Source organism: Bos javanicus, chromosome 5, assembly GCF_032452875.1.
Source record: "Bos javanicus breed banteng chromosome 5, ARS-OSU_banteng_1.0, whole genome shotgun sequence".
In the NCBI taxonomy this organism is placed as follows: domain Eukaryota; kingdom Metazoa; phylum Chordata; class Mammalia; order Artiodactyla; family Bovidae; genus Bos; species Bos javanicus.
In genome coordinates, this window is record NC_083872.1 from 115,877,385 (window position 1) to 115,895,067 (window position 17,683).

Below are 17,683 nucleotides of genomic sequence, written 5' to 3' on the forward strand. Positions count from 1 at the left end.
GGGGTGAAGGGGGTACGCTGGGCAGGTTGAAAGCCAAACACAAAAGTGACCTGAGGTGCAGGCGACTCGGAGGTGGCTGCTTTTTCTTTGTCAAGGAGGGAAATTGAAGAGCAAGCAGGCCATGTGAAGGGCGCTCCTTTATTCCTCACGCTTGGCACTCCTGCGTTAAAGGTTCGCCGATTCAATGTGCTTCTCCCTCAGGGTGTCGGAAGGATCCCGTGCCTGGATCCTCGGGAGGCGGCGTCCGGACGGTGCCTCCGGGCTGCCCTACGCCCTAGCAGAGCATGTCCGGGCTGGACCTGGAGGAGCTGGCCGAAATAGGTACAGTATGCTCTCTTCCAGCCCCGTCCCAGGAGGAGATTGGCGGTTTTCTCTCTGGGGCTCTGTGTCCTTTCCTCTTCATTTTTTTTTAAGATCTATTTGTGTTGAGTTTTGGCCGTGCTGGGTCTTCACTGCTGCTCTTAGGCTTTCTCTGCTTGCGGCAAGCAGGGGCCACTCCTCGTTGGGGTGTGTGGGCCGCTCGTCGGGGTGGCTGCTCGCGTGAGGAGCACAGGCTTAGGTGTGTGGGTCTCAGTAGTTGAGGCGCGGGGGCTCAGCAGCTGTGGGCACGGGCTTAACTGCCCGGAGGCACGTGGGGTCTTCCTGGAGCAGGGATCGGACCTGTGTCCTCTGCATTGGCAGGAGGATTCTTAACCACTGCACCACCAGGGGAGCCCTTTTCCTCTTCTTGTAAGGACATGGCATTGGATTTAAGGTCCACCCTGATCCACTGTGACCTCACCTTAATTCATTTCGTCTCTAAAGACACAGTTTCCAAACGAGGTCCCATCGTGGGTTTCGGGGTAGAATTAAATTTCGTGGTCACAGTATTCATCCAGTGTGTCTGGAGACTGAAGTCTGCCCTCACCCGAAATGTGAAATTCCTGCTCCTTTTCCAACTGAAAACATTTTCTGAAGGAACCTGGATTTGTTCTGTATTTGTTCTGTACTAAAACTAAAATTAAACTTCGGGAAGGCAGCCCTTTCTTCCTGCCTTGTGGCACAGGGACCCCAGCTACTGCCCTTCACCCCAGCCACGGCCTCCTGCCAGCCACTGGTGTCAGCATCTCTCAGGAAGGGCCCAAGTCAGAATTCGGAGCTGGGAAATCGGGTTCAGGCACACCTTGTGACCCCAGGGTCATTCTCTCCTCTGAGCCTGTTACCCCTGCTGTCAGTGAGGAGGACAGCAGCCAGCCCCCGGGTTCGTTTTACTCATTTTACTCTTTCCATGGGGTGTACACTGAGCAGGTGCATAGTGGGTTCACAGCAGAGATGGGCACATAGTGGGTGCACACTGAGCGGGCACATAGTGGGTGCACAGCAAGTGGGCATGTGGTAGGTACACAGCAGAGACAGGCACATAGTGGGTGCACACTGAGTGGGCGCGTAGTGGGTGTACAGCGGAGATGGGCACATAGCGGGTGCACAGCAAGTGGGACGGTAGCAGGTGTACAGTGGAGATGGGCGTGTAGTGGGTACACACTAAGTGGGCGCATAGTGGGTGTACAGCAGAGATGGGCACATAGTGGGTGCACAGCAAGTGGGAAGGTAGCAGGTGTACAGCGGAGATGGGCGTGTAGTGGGTACACACTAAGTGGGCGCATAGTGGGTGTACAGCAGAGATGGGCACATAGTGGGTGCACAGCAGAGATAGGCATGTAGTGGGTGCACAGGGTGGGCGCCTAGTGGGTGCACAGCAAGGCAAGGTGCATGTCCTGTTAAAAGGCCTCAGGCGGCTCCCTCGCTGTCCTCCTTCCTGAGGAATGCAGTGACCCTCCCCTAACCCTGCTGTCTGCCGCAGAGCTGCAGAGAGATGAGGAGGAAGCCGCTGCCCTGGGTGCCGCGAGAAGGCCCTTAGCGGCACCCTCCGTGGCGCCCCCGGCTGGCCCAGACCCCGAGCTGAGCACGAACCACCCCTTCTATGACGTTGCCCGACACGGCATCCTGCAGGTGGCAGGTGAGTCCCTGCGGGGTGGTTGGTCCCTGGGAGCACTGCTGCGCCAGCCTTCCTGAGGGCCTGTGGTGTGTGGCGGGCTTGGCAGGGCTGTGTTCATAGCCTGAAAATCGCAGCAGAAAGTACCCACCAGTGTTTTGCCAATGCACATGGCGCAGCCGTCCGAGCATCACCCGAGTGCTCTGAGTAGCCACCAGGCAGCGTCTATAAAGAGCACAGGCCAGAATCATACGATTGCTTTACTAACCCATGACACCGTTATGCTACCGCTTCGCAAAAGCAGCACACCTCTGCCAAACTGAGGAGCGAGCGGCCCCACGCCCAGCAGCTGGCCAGAGGGGAGTCTCTTGCATCACTTTTATTTTCCCTGAGGAATCCGGGCCACACCGCTCACGTGCACGTCTCACACAGGCAGTGTGTTGGTCAGGGTCCCTAGAGACACTGCCGATAGGCTGTATGGAGATACGCATCCGAGGACGTTTCTCGTAGGAACCGGCTCTCACGCAGTGAGGGATGCTGAAAAGTCCCATGACCTGCCTTCCACAAGCCAATACCAGGCTGTACCTGCGGTTAAGTCCTGGTCCGAGTCTGGGTGAGCCCGTGGCTTTTGCATTTGGGGCCCCCAGGGAGAGCAGACCTCAGGGTTCCCTCCCTGAGGACCAGCCCTCCACCCCCTCCTCCCAGGCCTCACCTTGGCGTCCAGCTGTGTCCCCTCGCCCCTATCTCAGGTCCACACTCCTCTGCAGCCTGAGGACCCCGGGGACACAGCTCAGGACATGGACCCTTCTCCTGCTCCTCCAGCAGGTGGCATGTGACAGTTTAGGACTGCCACCCGCCAAGGGTCCCACTTCAGGTATACCAGACGTCACCCCACCAAGCTGCCTCCTAATTCTGCTCCCAGGGGCTGCCTCCCCGACCTGCTGAATGTCAGGACCATGGCCGGAACCAGAGCGTCTTGTCAAAAGTAATTGTTGAATGACCTCTCATTATTACTTAAAGAACTATGTATTTGGCCAAATGGGAGCTTTGAAGACTTTTCAAGTCTCAGGATAGCACTGATTTAAATATTTTAGGGAGGGACCTCCCTGGTGGTCCAGTGGGCAAAACTGGTGGCAACCAGTGCAGGGGGCACAGGTTGGATCCCTGGCTGGGATCCTCCCATAAGATCATATGTGCTGCACAGCGTGGCCAAGACTACATACATGCATACAGAAACATCTTAGGAAATTCCCTGGCAGTTCCGTGGCTAGGATTCCATGCTCTCACTGCCGAGGGCCCAGGTTCCATCCCTGGTCAGGGAACTGACAAGTCCCGCAAGCCAAAAATAAGAAATAAAAAATGACTACTTTACGGAGTGGTCACTTTCTGAAACTGCAGTCTGGGTCTGGGGCTGTGAGCTCAGGGGTGAGATTAGAAGTTGGAAAGCAGGGGTGGGCAGAGCGGAGGTTCCACCCGAGGGTCAGAGGCGAGCGGCCGAGAAGAGATAGGAGAGGCAGATGCCAGACCTGGTCCTGCTGGCATCCAGTCTGCATCCTCACGGCTGGGGCGCTCCTCACAACCCTTCAGAAGGACACAGACAAAGTGAGTCTGCGAATCCCCTTTCACTCCCGCAGTAAAAGGGTAGCAGCCTTAAAACCCAGACACGCTCCCTCGTTGGTCCCGGGGAGGTCGCTGTGCATTTTAACCGTCCTTCTCTCTCGGAGCTGGTGATGGATGGTGACGGGCATGTCACGGTCGCGGCACGGGACTCATTTCTTTCTGCAGAAACGGGGCTTCTCCGTCTTGGAGACCGTGAGTGATGTTGTGTTGTGAACCAGCGAGGGGAGAAGATGGGGTCGTGAATTAAACCAGTGCCTTGTAGAGTCTACATTTTATTGATAGTTTTCATTTCCTCCCATATGACAATTTCGAAGCCCGTTTTCCACACACCGGCCTGTGTTGCTGGAGAGCGGGAGGCCATTGACTCATCCTGATGGGGGTGGTTAACGCAAATGCCCTGTAACTGCTCAGTGGGCGGGAGCCTGGGGGTCCCGGGGGCTCCTCAAGGCTGCGGGGGCTTCGGGGCTGTGACGGCCTCCTTGCTGGGAATGTTGGGGGCAGAGGAGGCCAGCCTGGGGGCGCTGCCCCGGAAGCCAGCCAGCCGTGAGCAGGAGCCCAGCTCTGAGGCTCACCTGGTTGGCGTCTCTGGACCTCGGTTTTTCTCACCACCGATGAAACAGCACACGTGCACACACCCACCATCCTTCCGGGCATGTGGTGACTAATGGGCCACCTTTATCGAGCGCCTGATGTGTGCCAGCTCAGCAAGGCTTTCTTCCAACTATGGATGCAAGCCTTCCTGTCCGCCCCCCAATCAGGTGTCTTATCCCCGCGTTGCAGAGAGGCTGGGCCAGGGCTGCCCGACTCCCGGTGCATCTCCCCTCTTGCCTGGTTCTGCCTTGTATCCTTTATACTAAAGGTGATTGTAAGTCTAGCGCTTTCCAGAGTTCTGTGAGCCAATGAGTGATCAGTTGTGAGGCGGGTAGTGGGAACCTTGGAATCTATAGGCAGCTGGACAAAAACAGGGAGGCCTGGGGATCCTTGACACATAGCTGGTGTCTGAAGTGAGGGCCAGCCTGTGGAGGATAGCACCCCCCATCTGGGAAGTCCCTGCGGAGGTGGACGTGGCTGCCGGAGCCCTCGGAGGTTTTCAGAGAGGGGATTGAAGAGCCGAGCCAAGACCCCTAGCACTCCATCACTGTCCTTTCCCCTTGACCGTGGACCAGTGGGGACCACGTCTGGCCTTTTCTCTCCAGAGCTGGGTGCACGGTGAGCCTGCAATGAGTGTGTGTTGGCCTGGCCTTCCATTGACCAATCACTCAGCACATCCCCAAGACTCTCCACTTGGTCTGGTTCCTATGCTGACATCTCAGCGTGGAGGTCGACCTTCTCTTTCAGCGCCAGGGGCACTTAATTCCCTATTCCTCCAGTCGCCACACAAAACAGTTCACATCTTCAGAAGCAAAGTCGTCCCTCTCCTTCCCTCTCACAGGCGAGCACAGGCTCAGGTGAGCTGTGGAGCCTGGCCGCCACGCTGCTAGAAACATCGTTTGGAAAACACTTTGTACCTCCAGGCACAGCCATCGAAGGTTTTGTGCCCAGATGGAAATGCCCAGCTGGCAAGGGAAGCAGATAAATGCCTGGGCCCCCAGCAGTCCTTTCAACAAGCGCCTTCTAAACAAACAGAAACCATGACCAGAATTCTCAAGGAACCTGTGAAAAGGCCGCTGTCTTTGGAAACCAAAATGACTCTCACATTCTGAAGGTCGGAGTGGCTTGCGGGCTCCCGGGAGAAACGGATGTGCCCTAAATAACAAACAGCCGTCCTGGCCGGGCGTGAGAGCTTGATGCATTGCCTTTCAGAGCTGGGGTAGGGTGGGTGGAGGAATGAAGATGCTCTGCTGTCATTTCTTATTTTAAGTAAACATCTGACAACAGCGGTAAATACTTGTTTATAGTAAGTTACAGTGAGTTCAGAGTCACAGACACTTCTGGAAGGGCACCTTTCTGTTTTCTGATAATCTTCCTGTAGGGTTTCCCAGGTGGCTCAGTGGTAAAGAATCCACCTGCCCGTGTAGGAGACACGGGTTCGATCCCTGAGTTGGGAAGATCCCCTGGAGGAGGAAATGGTACCCCACCCCCCGTACTCTTGTCTGGAGGATCCTGTGGACAGAGGAGCCAGGCAGGCTACAGTCCATGGGGTTGTGAAGCGGTGGACATCGCTGAGCGCACACGCACGGCCTTCCTGTAACCAGCCAGGAAACGACTGGGGGACCTTGTCTGAGCTCTGGGTTCAGCAGGCGTGGGCTCTGGGGTACAAGGGGTGGTGATGGCGACCTTGGCCAAGGCACCCAGATCCTCAGGTAGCAACACACATCTGGCAGGCGCTGCTGCCCCCTCACCCTGGCCGCCTGCGCCTCTTAGCTCGGGTGGGCTGCACGGAGGCCGTCTTTGGTGATAGCCGGAGGGCATGGGGGGAGACGGCCGCCTCCGGTGTCAGGCCGGGACCGGGGCTCACACCCATCTGCCCCGCAGGGGAGGACCGCTTCGGAAGACGAGTCATCACGTTCTGCTGCTGCCGGATGCCCCCCTCCCACGAGCTCAACCACAGGCGGCTGCTGGAGTAAGTCTGTCCTGTGCCCCCTCCATGCCCCCCGCCCCACCGTCCCTCCTCTGTCGGCGCCCCCTCCCATGTGTGTCCCTCTCCCTCGGCAGGTGCCTCTCCATCACTCTCAGCACAGAGAGGATGTTCGGGGTCAAAGGCTAACAGACTGCGGTGGACTCTCGGGTCCTGAGGGCTGTCATTAGTGCCAGGTGGCAGGCCCCCCTACAGGGCCGATGCCTGTGCCCCTCTAAGCCACGCAGGCCGCCCTCTGCATCTGCTCAGGAGGCAGCTCTCCCCACTGCCCCTGGCCCACAGGGGCCTCGTCCTCTGCCCTGTCCCTACGCTCTGTGAGGCCGCGCTGGCCCCAGTTCCCCCTCCCCGGCCGGACCCCGAGAGCGTTGGGAGAGCTGGCGTGGTCCCCTTTGCAAAGCTCCCACCCGGAGTCGCCCCAGTGAGCAGACGACCTCAGGTCTGGTGAGGGGCTCGGCCCGGGAAGGAGAAAGCTGCGTGCCGAGGCCACCGAGGCTGCTTGAAATCAAGTGAAGTGCCCTCCCGCCCAGCAGGTCCTGCTGGGGGCCGAGTCCCCGCCCAGGTTACCTGCCGGGCCCATCTGACTTACCTGGACCCCGTGTCCCGGGCATTTCCTGCTCAGCCGTCGGATTCTGCTCTCCGACCACATGCCGATGGCTCTTCACTCACTTGGTCAAGCCCCAGCCCCGTGCTGGGCATCCCTGGGAATGTCTGTGTCCCCTTGTGAGGGACAGAGGCGCGAAGTCTGGCCCAGGGCAGACTCGCCCGCTGCTGGGACGGCTCGGGGGCCTGAATCTGCTGTCACTGCTTCTAGATCCACTTTTCTCTCGACTGCGAAAGCCCAGCCAGAGCTCGATGCCACGACTGTGGCCTGGAGCCCCACACTCTCAAGTGAGCGAAGGCACAGTTGGATCGTAGAAGCGTCCGGAAGCCTTCGTGCTGCTTGTTTTGTGAGGATTCCCAGGACCCCAGGCATCCGACTTGTTTGCTGGGTCCTCCACCAGCTGCTGAAGACAGAGCGGCCCCTGGGCTCTGGCAGGCTGTGTTTGCAAGGCTCCCAGGGAAGGCGGCTGCGGTCCTACCACCAACTCAGAGAAGCTGTGCCTGAATTCCTGAAGCGCCAGGCCAGATTAATCACGGGCTGTGCTTCTAAATGATGAATGACTCAGACCACCTGAGGTGCAAGAACCTGGCCGAACCCGCTGTACATCGGGAGCCAGATTGCTGACAGGGTCAGGAGAGCTCCATCTGCAGCTCAAGAGCAGGTGGCTGGACCAGGGCTTTTCTGGCCGGTCACATGCGCGTGGCCAGGAAGGAGCACGCTCTGCAGCCTGGAGACTGACCACGGGATTTGTAGAGTTTATCCCGAGGAGTATGGTCGAGTGACAGAAGCGGGTCTACTTTCCAGTAAAAAGAAAACGTGCGTGTGCATGCTCAGTGGTGTCCAGCTCTCTTTGGCCCCAAGGACTGTAGCCCGCCAGGCTCCTCTGTCCATGGGATTCTCCAGGCAAGAATACTGGAGTGGGTGGCCACTTCCTCCTCCAAGGGATGTTCCCGACCCCATCGGACCCACGTCTCTTGAGATGGCAGGCAGATTCTTACCTCCAGCACCACCTGGGAAACCCAAGAGAAAGCACGTTAGGAGCAGATCTGAAAAGGAGGAATCGCTTGCTTCTGGACAGACAGCCGGACAGCGAGGAGTCTGAAGCGGAAGGGCTGAGTTAGGCCTGGGTTTGAACCCCAGCCCATCCTGGGTGTCAGTTTCCTGTGGCCACTGCAACAAATCACCAAACTCTGAGTGGTGTAACGCAGCACATTGATTCTCCCCCAGTTGCGGGGGCCGGGAATTGTGTCTGCGGGGCCACAGTCCTCCCAGAGGAGGCCTCGCCTCCAGCAGAGGAACATTTCTTGCCTCCTGCAGCTTCTGGCGGGGTGGCTGTCAGCGAGTTCACACCCTCCTGGCCTGGTGGCCGCGTTGCTCTCTGCTCCGCCTCTGTCTTCGCGTAGCTGACTGCGCTCTGTGGCTTTCCTCTTTTAAGACGTCTTAACTAGGATGTGAGAGCTTGCATTCAGTGCCCCCCCGCCCCAGGATATTCCACACAGTCAAAGGCTTTGGCATAGTCAATAAAGCAGAAATAGGTGTTTTCCTGGAACTCTCTTGCTTTTTCGATGATCCAGCGGATGTTGGCAATTTGATCTCTGGTTCCTCTGCCTTTTCTACAACCAGCTTGAACATCTGGAAGTTCACGGTTCATGTATTGCTGAAACCTCATTTGGAGAATTTTAAGTATTACTTTACTAGTGTGTGAAATGAGTGTAATTGTGCAGTAGTTTGAGCATTCTTTGGCATTCCTTTCTTTGGGATTGGAATGAAAACTGACCTTTTCCAGTCCTGTGGCCACTGCTGAGTTTTCCAAATTTGCTGGTATATTGAGTGCAGCACTTTCACAGCATCATCCTTTAGGATTTGAAATAGCTCAACTGGAATTCCATCCCCTCCACTAGCTTTGATCATAGTGATGCTTTCTAAGGCCCACCCGACTTCACATTCCAGGATGTCTGGCTCTAGGTCAGTGATCACACCAACGTGATTATCTGGGTCTTGAAGATCTTTTTTGTACAGTTCTTCTGTGTATTCTTGCCACCTCTTCTTAATATCTTCTGCTTCTGTTAGGTCCATACCATTTCTGTCCTTTATTGAGCCCATCTTTGCATGAAATGTTCCCTTGGTATCTCTAATTTTCTTGAAGAGATCTCTAGTCTTTCCCATTCTGTTGTTTTCCTCTATTTCTTTGCACTGATCACTGAGAAAGGCTTTCTTATCTCTCGTTGCCATTCTTTGGAACTTTGCATTCAAATGGGTATATCTTTCCTTTTCTCCTTTGCTTTTCACTTCTCTTCTTTTCACAACTATTTGTAAGGCCTCCTCAAAGAGCCATTTTGCTTTTTTGCATTTCTTTTTCTTGGGGATGGTCTTGCTCCCTGTCTCTTGTACAGTGTCAGGAACCTCTGTCCATAGTTCATCAGGCACTCTGTCTATCAGATCTAGTCCCTTAAATCTATTTCTCACTTCTAGGGATTTGATTTAGGTCATACCTGAATGGTCTAGGTATGGTCTTTCCTAGAACATGGTCTTTCCCCACTTTCTTCAATTTAAGTCTGAATTTGGCAATAAGGAGTTCATGATCTGAGCCACAGTCAGCTTCCGGTCTTTTTTTTTTTGCTAACTGTATAGAGCTTCTCCATTTTGGCTGCAAAGAATATGATCAATCTGATTTCGGTGTTGACCATCTGGTGATGTCCACCTGTAGAGTCTTCTCTTGTGTTGTTGGAAGAGGGTGTTTGCTATGACCAGTGCATTTTCTTGGCAAAACTCTATTAGTCTTTGCCCTGCTTCATTCCGTATTTCAAGGCCAAATTTGCCTGTTACTCCAGGTGTTTCTTAACTTCCTACTTTTGCATTCCAGTCCCCTGTAATGAAAAGGACATCTTTTCTGGGTGTTAATTCTAGAAGGTCTTGTAGGTCTTCATAGAACCATTCAACTTCAGCTTCTTCAGCATTACTGGTTGGGGCATAGACTTGGATTACCGTGATATTGAATGGTTTGCCTTGCAGACAAACAAACAGATCATTCTGTCGTTTTTGAGACTGCATCCAAGTATTGCATTTCGGACTCTTTTGTTGACCATGATGGCTACTCCATTTCTTCTAAGGGATTCTTGCTTTGACTGTGTGGAACACAATAAACTGTGGAAAATTCTGAAAGAGATAGGAATACCAGACCACCTAACCTGCCTCTTGAGAAACCTGTATGCAGGTCAGGAAGCAACAGTTAGAACTGGACATGGAACAACAGGCTGGTTCCAAATAGGAAAAGGAGTACGTCAAGGCTGTATATTGTCACCCTGTTTATATAACTTCTATGCAGAGTACATCATGAGAAACGCTGGGCTGGAGGAAGCACAAGCTGGAATCAAGATTGTTGGGAGAAATATCAATAACCCCAGATATGCAGATGACACCACCCTTATGGCAGAAAATGAAGAAGGAGTAAAGAGCCTCTTGATGAAAGAGGAGAGTGAAAAAGTTGACTTAAAGCTCAACATTCAGAAAACTAAGATCATGGCATCCGGTCCCATCACTTCATGGCAAATAGATGGAGAAACAGTGGAAGCAGTGGCTGACTTTATTTTTGGGGGGGCTCCAAAATCAGTGCAGATGGTAACTGCAGCCATGAAATAAAAAGATGCTTACTCTTTGGAAGAAAAGTTATGACCAACCTAGACAACATATTAAAAAGCAGAGACATTACTTTGCCAACAAAGGTCCGTCTAGTCAAGGCTATGGTTTTTCCTGTGGTCATGTATGGATGTGAGAGTTGGACTGTGAAGAAAGCTGAGCGCCAAAAAATTGATGCTCTTTAACTGTGGTGTTGGAGAAGACTCTTGAGAGTCCCTTGGACTGCAAGGAGACCCAACCAGTCCATCCTAAAGGAAATCAGTCCTGAATGTACATTGGAAGGACTGCTGTTGAAGCTGAAACTCCAATACTTTGGCCACCTGATGTGAAGAGCTGCTCATTTGAAAAGACCCTGATGCTGGGATAGATTGAGGGCAGGAGGAGAAGGGGATGACAGAGGATGAGATGGTTGGATGGCATCACCGACTCAATGGACATGAGTTTGAGTAAACTCTGGGAGCTGGTGATGGATGGGGAGGCCTGGCGTGCTGCAGTCCATGGGGTCACAAAGAGTCGGACATGACTGAGCAACTGAACTGAAGTGACCTAAAGTGGATAATCCAGGACTAACTCCTCTGAGGAGCCTTTTCTTAATCACGTCTACTAAGAGCCTCTTCCAAATATGACCACAATCGAGGGTTCTGGGGATTTGACACTGGAAGTCTTTTGGGGGCCACTTTCAAGGCATCACATCTACTCCCTGGCTGTGGAGGGAGGGAAAAGTCAGGTAAGTTACTTAACATCTCTGAGCCTCAGTTATCATCTGAGAAATGAGGACTAGGGACTTCCCAGGCAGTCCAGTGGTTAGAACTCCATGCTCCCAATGCACGGGGCTTGTTTTCGATCCCTGGTCAGGGAACAGCTCCCATGGGCCACACAAGAGCACAGCCGAACAAGAAAGAGAGAGGAACGAGGACTAGGCCCCCTGCAGGTGGATTCTCAGCATTGACCTGGAAGCGTCCCCCATGGCCCGGTGTTGGCCCCTGCTGGGTGACCACAGCTCCGTTACGGGGGAGGCATTTTGATCAATGTGAGATGCTCATAACCGTGTCCCACGCTCTGTGCCCAGGTATTTGAAGTACACCTTGGACCAGTACGTGGAGAGCGATTACACCATCGTCTACTTCCACTACGGGCTGAACAGCCAGAACAAGCCGTCCCTACGCTGGCTCCAGAGTGCCTACAAGGAGTTTGACAGGAGGTGGGTGCCCTCCAGGCTTGGGTGGGGTGGAGGGGAACCTCTGGTTCCCAGCTGAGTGAGGGGGAGGCTCGGGTGACAGGAGGGGTCCCGGCTGTGCAGTAGGTGAGGGCGGGACCCCGAGGGCCAGGCGGAGCATTAGGGTGAGCACCCCTCGGGGCCAGGGGCCTCTGTCCAGCATTGTCGTTCAGGGCTGGGTGGGCAGCCACGCAAGGCTCTCGGCGCGTGCCTGCTTAGCCGTGTCCGACTCATTGTGACCCCATGGCCTGGAGCCCGCCAGACTCTTCGGTCCATGGAATTTCCCAGGCAGGAACACTGGAGCGGGTAGCCATTTTCCTTCTTCAGGGGATCTTCCTGACCAAGGGGTCGAACCCGTGTCTCTTGTATCTCCTGCATTGGCAGGTAGGTTCTTTATGACTAGCACCACCTGGGAAGCCCCATGGTTCTTGAAAAGAAGCAAATGACATGTTCAAAGCGATGTTTTCCAGAAGCTCAGGCTGACAGTGAGAGGATATGTGTGTATGCCTGTCTTGAGCTAAAACAGATGAATTTTCAAATGGAAGGTAGGGAACTTCTTTTGTTTCTCCCACTTCTCTCAAAGGTGGACTGGGGGCAGGAGTAAGATTATAGATCTTGGCTTGATGGAAGCCAAAGGAGGGGTGTCCTAGGCTTCAAAGCCTCCAGGTGATGGAGCCCCTGCTGCAGGTAGTGAGTTCCCTGTCGGCGGGGGTATGTAAGCAGAGCTCCAAATCGAATTGGATGCAATTTATACAGCAAAGATTTTCCATCCACCATTACAAACATCACTACAAGGATGCAGTGGGTTTCCTGCATCTTTTTCTGTTCTCTCTGCTTTTGACTTCTCATCTTCCAAACTGTTCTGCCAGGTCTCTCCTTTAAGCAAGAACCATCCACCCAGGAATGTCCCTGACCCCCTCTAGGAGTGCCGGTGCTCCTGCCATGGGTGGCACCTGATGGAATCCACCTTCCTATAGGGATGGGCTTTGTAACAGCTGTGCTCTGGGTCCTTGGACCCCCTGAAAGTCACTGCAGCTTCCTCCTTCCGAATCGCAAGACTGTTTTTTTTTTCTTTCTGGTAATTAATTAATATTCCTTCAGGAGATACTCTGAGATTGTATAAATATCCGTTTCACGTGCTAGCTTTGGCCTCCCTGGCCATTTCTTGGCTTAATTACTATTAAGATGGGTGACACATGGTGACTGGGGCTCTTAGCTGGCATTTTACTGTGCTGAAGAGCTTTCTCTTCCGGTTTATTTATATTTGTACAGACTTGGGATCTCCCATTTTATTCAGTAGTTTATAATCCATGACTATATTTATCCTAATGCTCAAATTGTTGAAATTCAGCCAGGTGAGCTTCAGCCTGGCTCCTGTGCCCCACAGACACGTCCCTGTGCTTCCGAGCGCTTCCTTTACTTTCTAGGACAACGAGATGCTCCGGGCACATCCCAGCTGGCTTCCCAGGTGGCACTAGCGGTTAAGAACCCGCTTACCACTGCAGGGGATGTAAGCGATGCAGGTGTGATCTCTGGGTCGGGAAGATTTCCTGGAGGAGGGCATGGCAACCCACTCCAGTATTCTTGCCTGGAGAATCCCATGGACAGAGGAGCCTGGCAGGCTACAGTCCGTGGGGTCGCAAAGAGTCGGACACGACTGACAGCAACTTAGCACACACACACGCACCCAGCGCAGGAATCTGCCATTTCTCTGGTCCCTGGGTCCTCTTAAGGGAGGACGCTCCTACGAACCCGGCCCTGGAAGCAGTGTGTTGGTTGCTGTGGGGCTGTGACGGCTCGCAGGCGAGTCAGTGGACAGTTGCCGTGTGTGTATGTGTACACAGACATAGACATACGTACACGCACACATCGACGTGGGTCTGCGTGTTTGCATTTGCCTTTTCTCCTGGTACCTGTGTGTTCACACCGACATCTATACTAGTCCTTCCCCGCCAGGGCTCATTCTAGCCTTCTCCCTTTCTGCATTCGTAACATCTCTTCTCCAACAGTAAGGGCCTGGCTCCCACTGCCTTTGTGCGTGCTCAGGCGCTCAGTGGGGTCTGACTCTTTGTGACCCCACAGATTGTAGCCTGCCGGGCTCCTCTGTCCATGGGATTTCCCAGCAAGAATACTGGAGTGTGTTGCCATTTCCTCCTCCAGGGGATCTTCCCGACCCGGGGATCGAACCTACGTCTCTTGTGTCTTCTGTGTTGGCAGGAGGATTCTTTACCACTGAGCCACCTGGGAATCCACCGCTGTTACTTGGCCTGCCTCTGGCTAATCGCGTGGCCACCTCTCACTCGCTGAGGCTCTGTTACCACTGGGGCTGCCCCGCCCCCACAGAGCTGCCGGTGTCCCCTGGGCTGATGCCCGCACCAGGCCGCCGTGGCTGCCCCTTTCTTGCTCCCACAGTTGGTTGCAAGTGTCGGGTCCCTCCTCAGCCCGCACCACCCTCTTCCTGCCTGGTCCCAGACACCTCGTGCTGGACTTCCTGTCCAGCCCCTCGCTTGTGTCTGCCTTACTAATCAGCTCCCGGGGGCTTGGGGAGACTGATGGGCAGTGTTTGCAGATTCCCGTGGTTCGGTCCTGCAACTGTGACCAGTTCCAAGTGGTCCACATGGCCCCGCTGGGCATGGAACTGGGAGGAGATGGGTGGCCATCCCTTCTTGTGGGTTCTCCCACCCCTGGGATGTAACAGGCGAAGGAGCCCAAGGGCACAGCAATAGTACATGTCGTGGAGTGATCAGGAATCAGGCTGGACCACTGACCTTTGTGTTTAAAATGATTTACTTCATTGTGAGTTGATACTGTTGAATAACGGCTGCTTTTCACAGCTGGCTCCCCGAATGGCTGAAATTCTGGCAATCAGCTCTTTGAAGGGCGAAGAGCCGGCTTGAGGGTGTCCCTGGCTGACCCGAGTGTGGATGCCCTTCTCCCTCTGGGACACCCCCTTCCCACCAGGCTACCAGCCCCCTGCTGGCGTCACAGACCCCAGCGGGCCCACCCACTCCTTCCAGCCCTGGGTGGATGCCAGCCTTCTTGGCTCTGCCTGATGGCTCTAGACTGAATTAATCACAAAAGAGGAAGGGAAGTCAGCTAAGAAGCATCTCGTTGAAGGGGGTGCCTAGAGCTGTCGCGTGGTGGGGGTTGGGGGTCACGGCTCCACCCTCGCCCAGGTCAGTTCCCTGCAGAGCGGGGCTTGCTGCCAAGTTGCCAGTGTGTCCCCGCCCCCTGCCCCAGTGTGAGCGCCTATAAGTGGGGGCTCTGATCTTGCAAACTGTAAAGTGCCGTGTGTACACTGCCAGTGATGAGCGTGGGGGCCTCATTTCTCCTTCTATGTCCTTAAATCGACTGTCCAGAAACGGAAGGCTGGGACTATCCTGATGGCCCAGGGTTTAAGAGTCCACCTTCCAAGCTGAAGTTCTCGGGTTTGATTCCTGTTCGGGGAACTAAGATCCCACATGCCGTGGAGCAACTAAGCCTGCGTGCTGCCACAAAGACCCAAGGCAGCCGAATAAGCAGATAAATAAAACATAAAAAAGAGAACAATAGGAACGGAGGGTTCTGAGACTTGCCGTCGAGGCCACCGCGCTGCAGCTCTCTTTCCAGCCCGGGGTGTCTCCGTGTGTGTGCTCTGAGACCCCCTCCGTCTCCCTCCTCAGGTACAAGAAGAACCTGAAGGCCCTGTATGTCGTGCACCCCACCAACTTCATCAAAATCCTGTGGACCATCCTGAAGCCCCTCGTCAGGTACGAGCCGCTCTCCGCGAGGGTCTTGCTGGGGTCAGACAGCCGGACACCCGGGCAGTCCTGCTCTGGGGCGCCCGTGCGTCTGGGGTACCCACCTGCCCCCTGACTATGTCGGATCACAGGGCTGACGGTCATGAACAGGAACCTCGGCTCGCACCCCCAAGTGAGGTTGGCTCCGGCGTTTTATAGCCCGCTTTTCCTGAGTACCCACATTGTGTATACACACCCGTGTCGGGGTCCTGAGACCACCTCAGGTCAGGGACTCCCCACGAGGACTCCCAGAACTCGGGAAATCTGTCATACTTATGGTTCCAGTCTTTACAGGGGAAGGATGCGGATAGGATCTGGAAAAGGCACAAGGCGTGCTGGCAGCCCGAGCCCAGCTCCCTGCTGCCTTCTTTGGGGCAGGGAGGGTTTACGCAGGTCAGCTCGGTCCCCTGGCCTTGGCGTGCTGCTCAAGATGAGTGTCACTCAGCCCAGAAGCTCGCCTGAGCTCGGTGTCCACTTAGACGGACCCAGTGTGGTGCAAGACCTCGCCGTAAATCACGTCGTTGGTCCCAGTGCAGAGACGCTGTCATCAGTGGGACCCCCCAAGGGCGTGGGGGTCACCTTCCAGGAGCCGGTCAGGGGTCGTCCTCTCTTTGGGACCAGAGGGTTTGGGCAGCCCGTGCCTGGTGAACCCTTCCTGGCCTGGCACGTCCAGCCAAAGGCCTGACTCTTCAACAAAAGAGCAGTGACTTAAGCCCTCCTCCTCCGCATCCAGGCTCTCCCTGCGGGATGGTTTCTGCCTCCGTGGTGGGAAGCAGAGGCCAGGGGTTGGCGATGCCGGAGGGGCTCTGCCAGGGCCACACGGCCCCTCTGCTTTGCCGCCATGTGGACCGCATGCACTCAGCACACACTGTGTGTACAGGGCCACGGGATGGGGTGGATGGGACGGAGGGCCCTAGACATGGTTTTCATACAGCAGCTCCAGCCCCACACCTGGTGGATGGAAGGGCTCCCAATGCAAGGGGCCCCGGGTGGGACGAGGGAGATTGGGACCCTCAGGTGAGACCTGTGTTGGACTTCGGAAGCCAGACCTGCAGGATAAGCTAATATCGTTTTAAGCCCCTACCTAGTTCTGTGATTGTTTGTTACAGCAGCCACCTGGCCTCTCGGTGAGTCGCTCTCACAGCATTTGTACTGTGGCATCTCTCGGGGTCCCTCTAGCCCGCTCGCTTCTCGTTTGGCAAGTGAACACACATGCACAAGTGCTCACATGTGTGCACAAACCCTTCTGTGCCCCCAGGTCGCTGTGCGAGGCCCCATCCGCTTTCCAGGTCAGCTCTGGGACTTGAACAAGGACTTGCCAGCATGTCTGGTTGTGGGAGCCTCTCTGGGAGGAGCCCCGTGCAGCCCTCTCCTCGTGCACCCCTCACCCTCAGCGTGCAGAGTCCTGGGCCTCCCAGGCGAGCAGGCGTGTGTTTTCCAGGCTGTGTAGAATCACCCACGAGGGGCTTCTGGGGAGCTCTGAGATCCTCTTCCTGGTAATAAACCACGCCACCCCTCAGACCAGATCGAGAAGCTGTGGAAGGTTTGAGTCTGGTCTCCTTTGGAACTGAAGCTTCTTAGGAGTGGTGCAGTTGAGGTCTGGGGGCTGCCCTGCCAGGGATCTGAGCCCCTCCTTCCCATTAGCTGCCAACCTCACCCCAGAGAGCCTGGCCCGGAGAGGAGTAGTGTTAATCACTGAGTTATGTCCAACTCTTTGCACCCCCCGTGGACTGTAGTCTGCCAGGCTCCTGTGTCCATGGAGTTCTTAGGCAAGAATACTGGAGTGGGTTGCCATTCCCTTCTCCAGGGGATCTTCCCAACCCAGGGGTCGAACATGGGCCTCCTCTGTTGCAGGCAGATTCTTTACCGTCTGAGCCACCAGGGAAGCCCTGAGAGAGGGTCACACATTTTCGGACCTTCCGCTCTGCTTGGGACAATTCCTGGAAAAGCAGACTCAAGGCAGCACCCATTTAACAAGGGGAGCAATTTTTGTGGCCAGAGAGCTCCTTTTGTTTCACTGAAATTTCCCGCCAGCTTTCCTAGCTGGCTATCTGTACTGTAGACACGCACCCTCTGGCCAGGTGGGGTTTTCTTCCTGTTTTGTTTAACCAGGACCAGCCGACTGGTGCGGTAGGTAACGAAGCGAAGAAGCCAGCCCTAGTTACCCTCCTGCCCGAGAAGACCGCTCAGATGTTCCGCTTCCTGGTGCTGCCCTTCACCTTAGAAAAGCTCTAAGGGTTCCAGAAGCCTCTAAAGTTCTTGGGAAAACCCACCTGCTCTT

At 55.0% G+C, this 17,683-nt stretch overlaps 1 protein-coding gene across 3 annotated transcripts in view; it reads left to right on the forward strand.

Annotated features, from left to right (window-relative positions):
• ARHGAP8 (Rho GTPase activating protein 8) overlaps positions 1-17,683 on the forward strand; it is a 51,019-nt gene that overhangs the window by 13,198 nt on the left and 20,138 nt on the right. For all 3 annotated transcript variants that reach the window (XM_061418823.1, XM_061418822.1, XM_061418824.1), the window contains exons 2-6: positions 202-321; positions 1,841-1,996; positions 6,068-6,155; positions 11,477-11,608; positions 15,286-15,372. In XM_061418823.1, coding sequence (XP_061274807.1) covers positions 285-321; positions 1,841-1,996; positions 6,068-6,155; positions 11,477-11,608; positions 15,286-15,372 — 500 coding nt within the window. In that variant the 5' untranslated portion in view covers positions 202-284. The remainder of the gene's footprint in view (positions 1-201; positions 322-1,840; positions 1,997-6,067; positions 6,156-11,476; positions 11,609-15,285; positions 15,373-17,683) is intronic.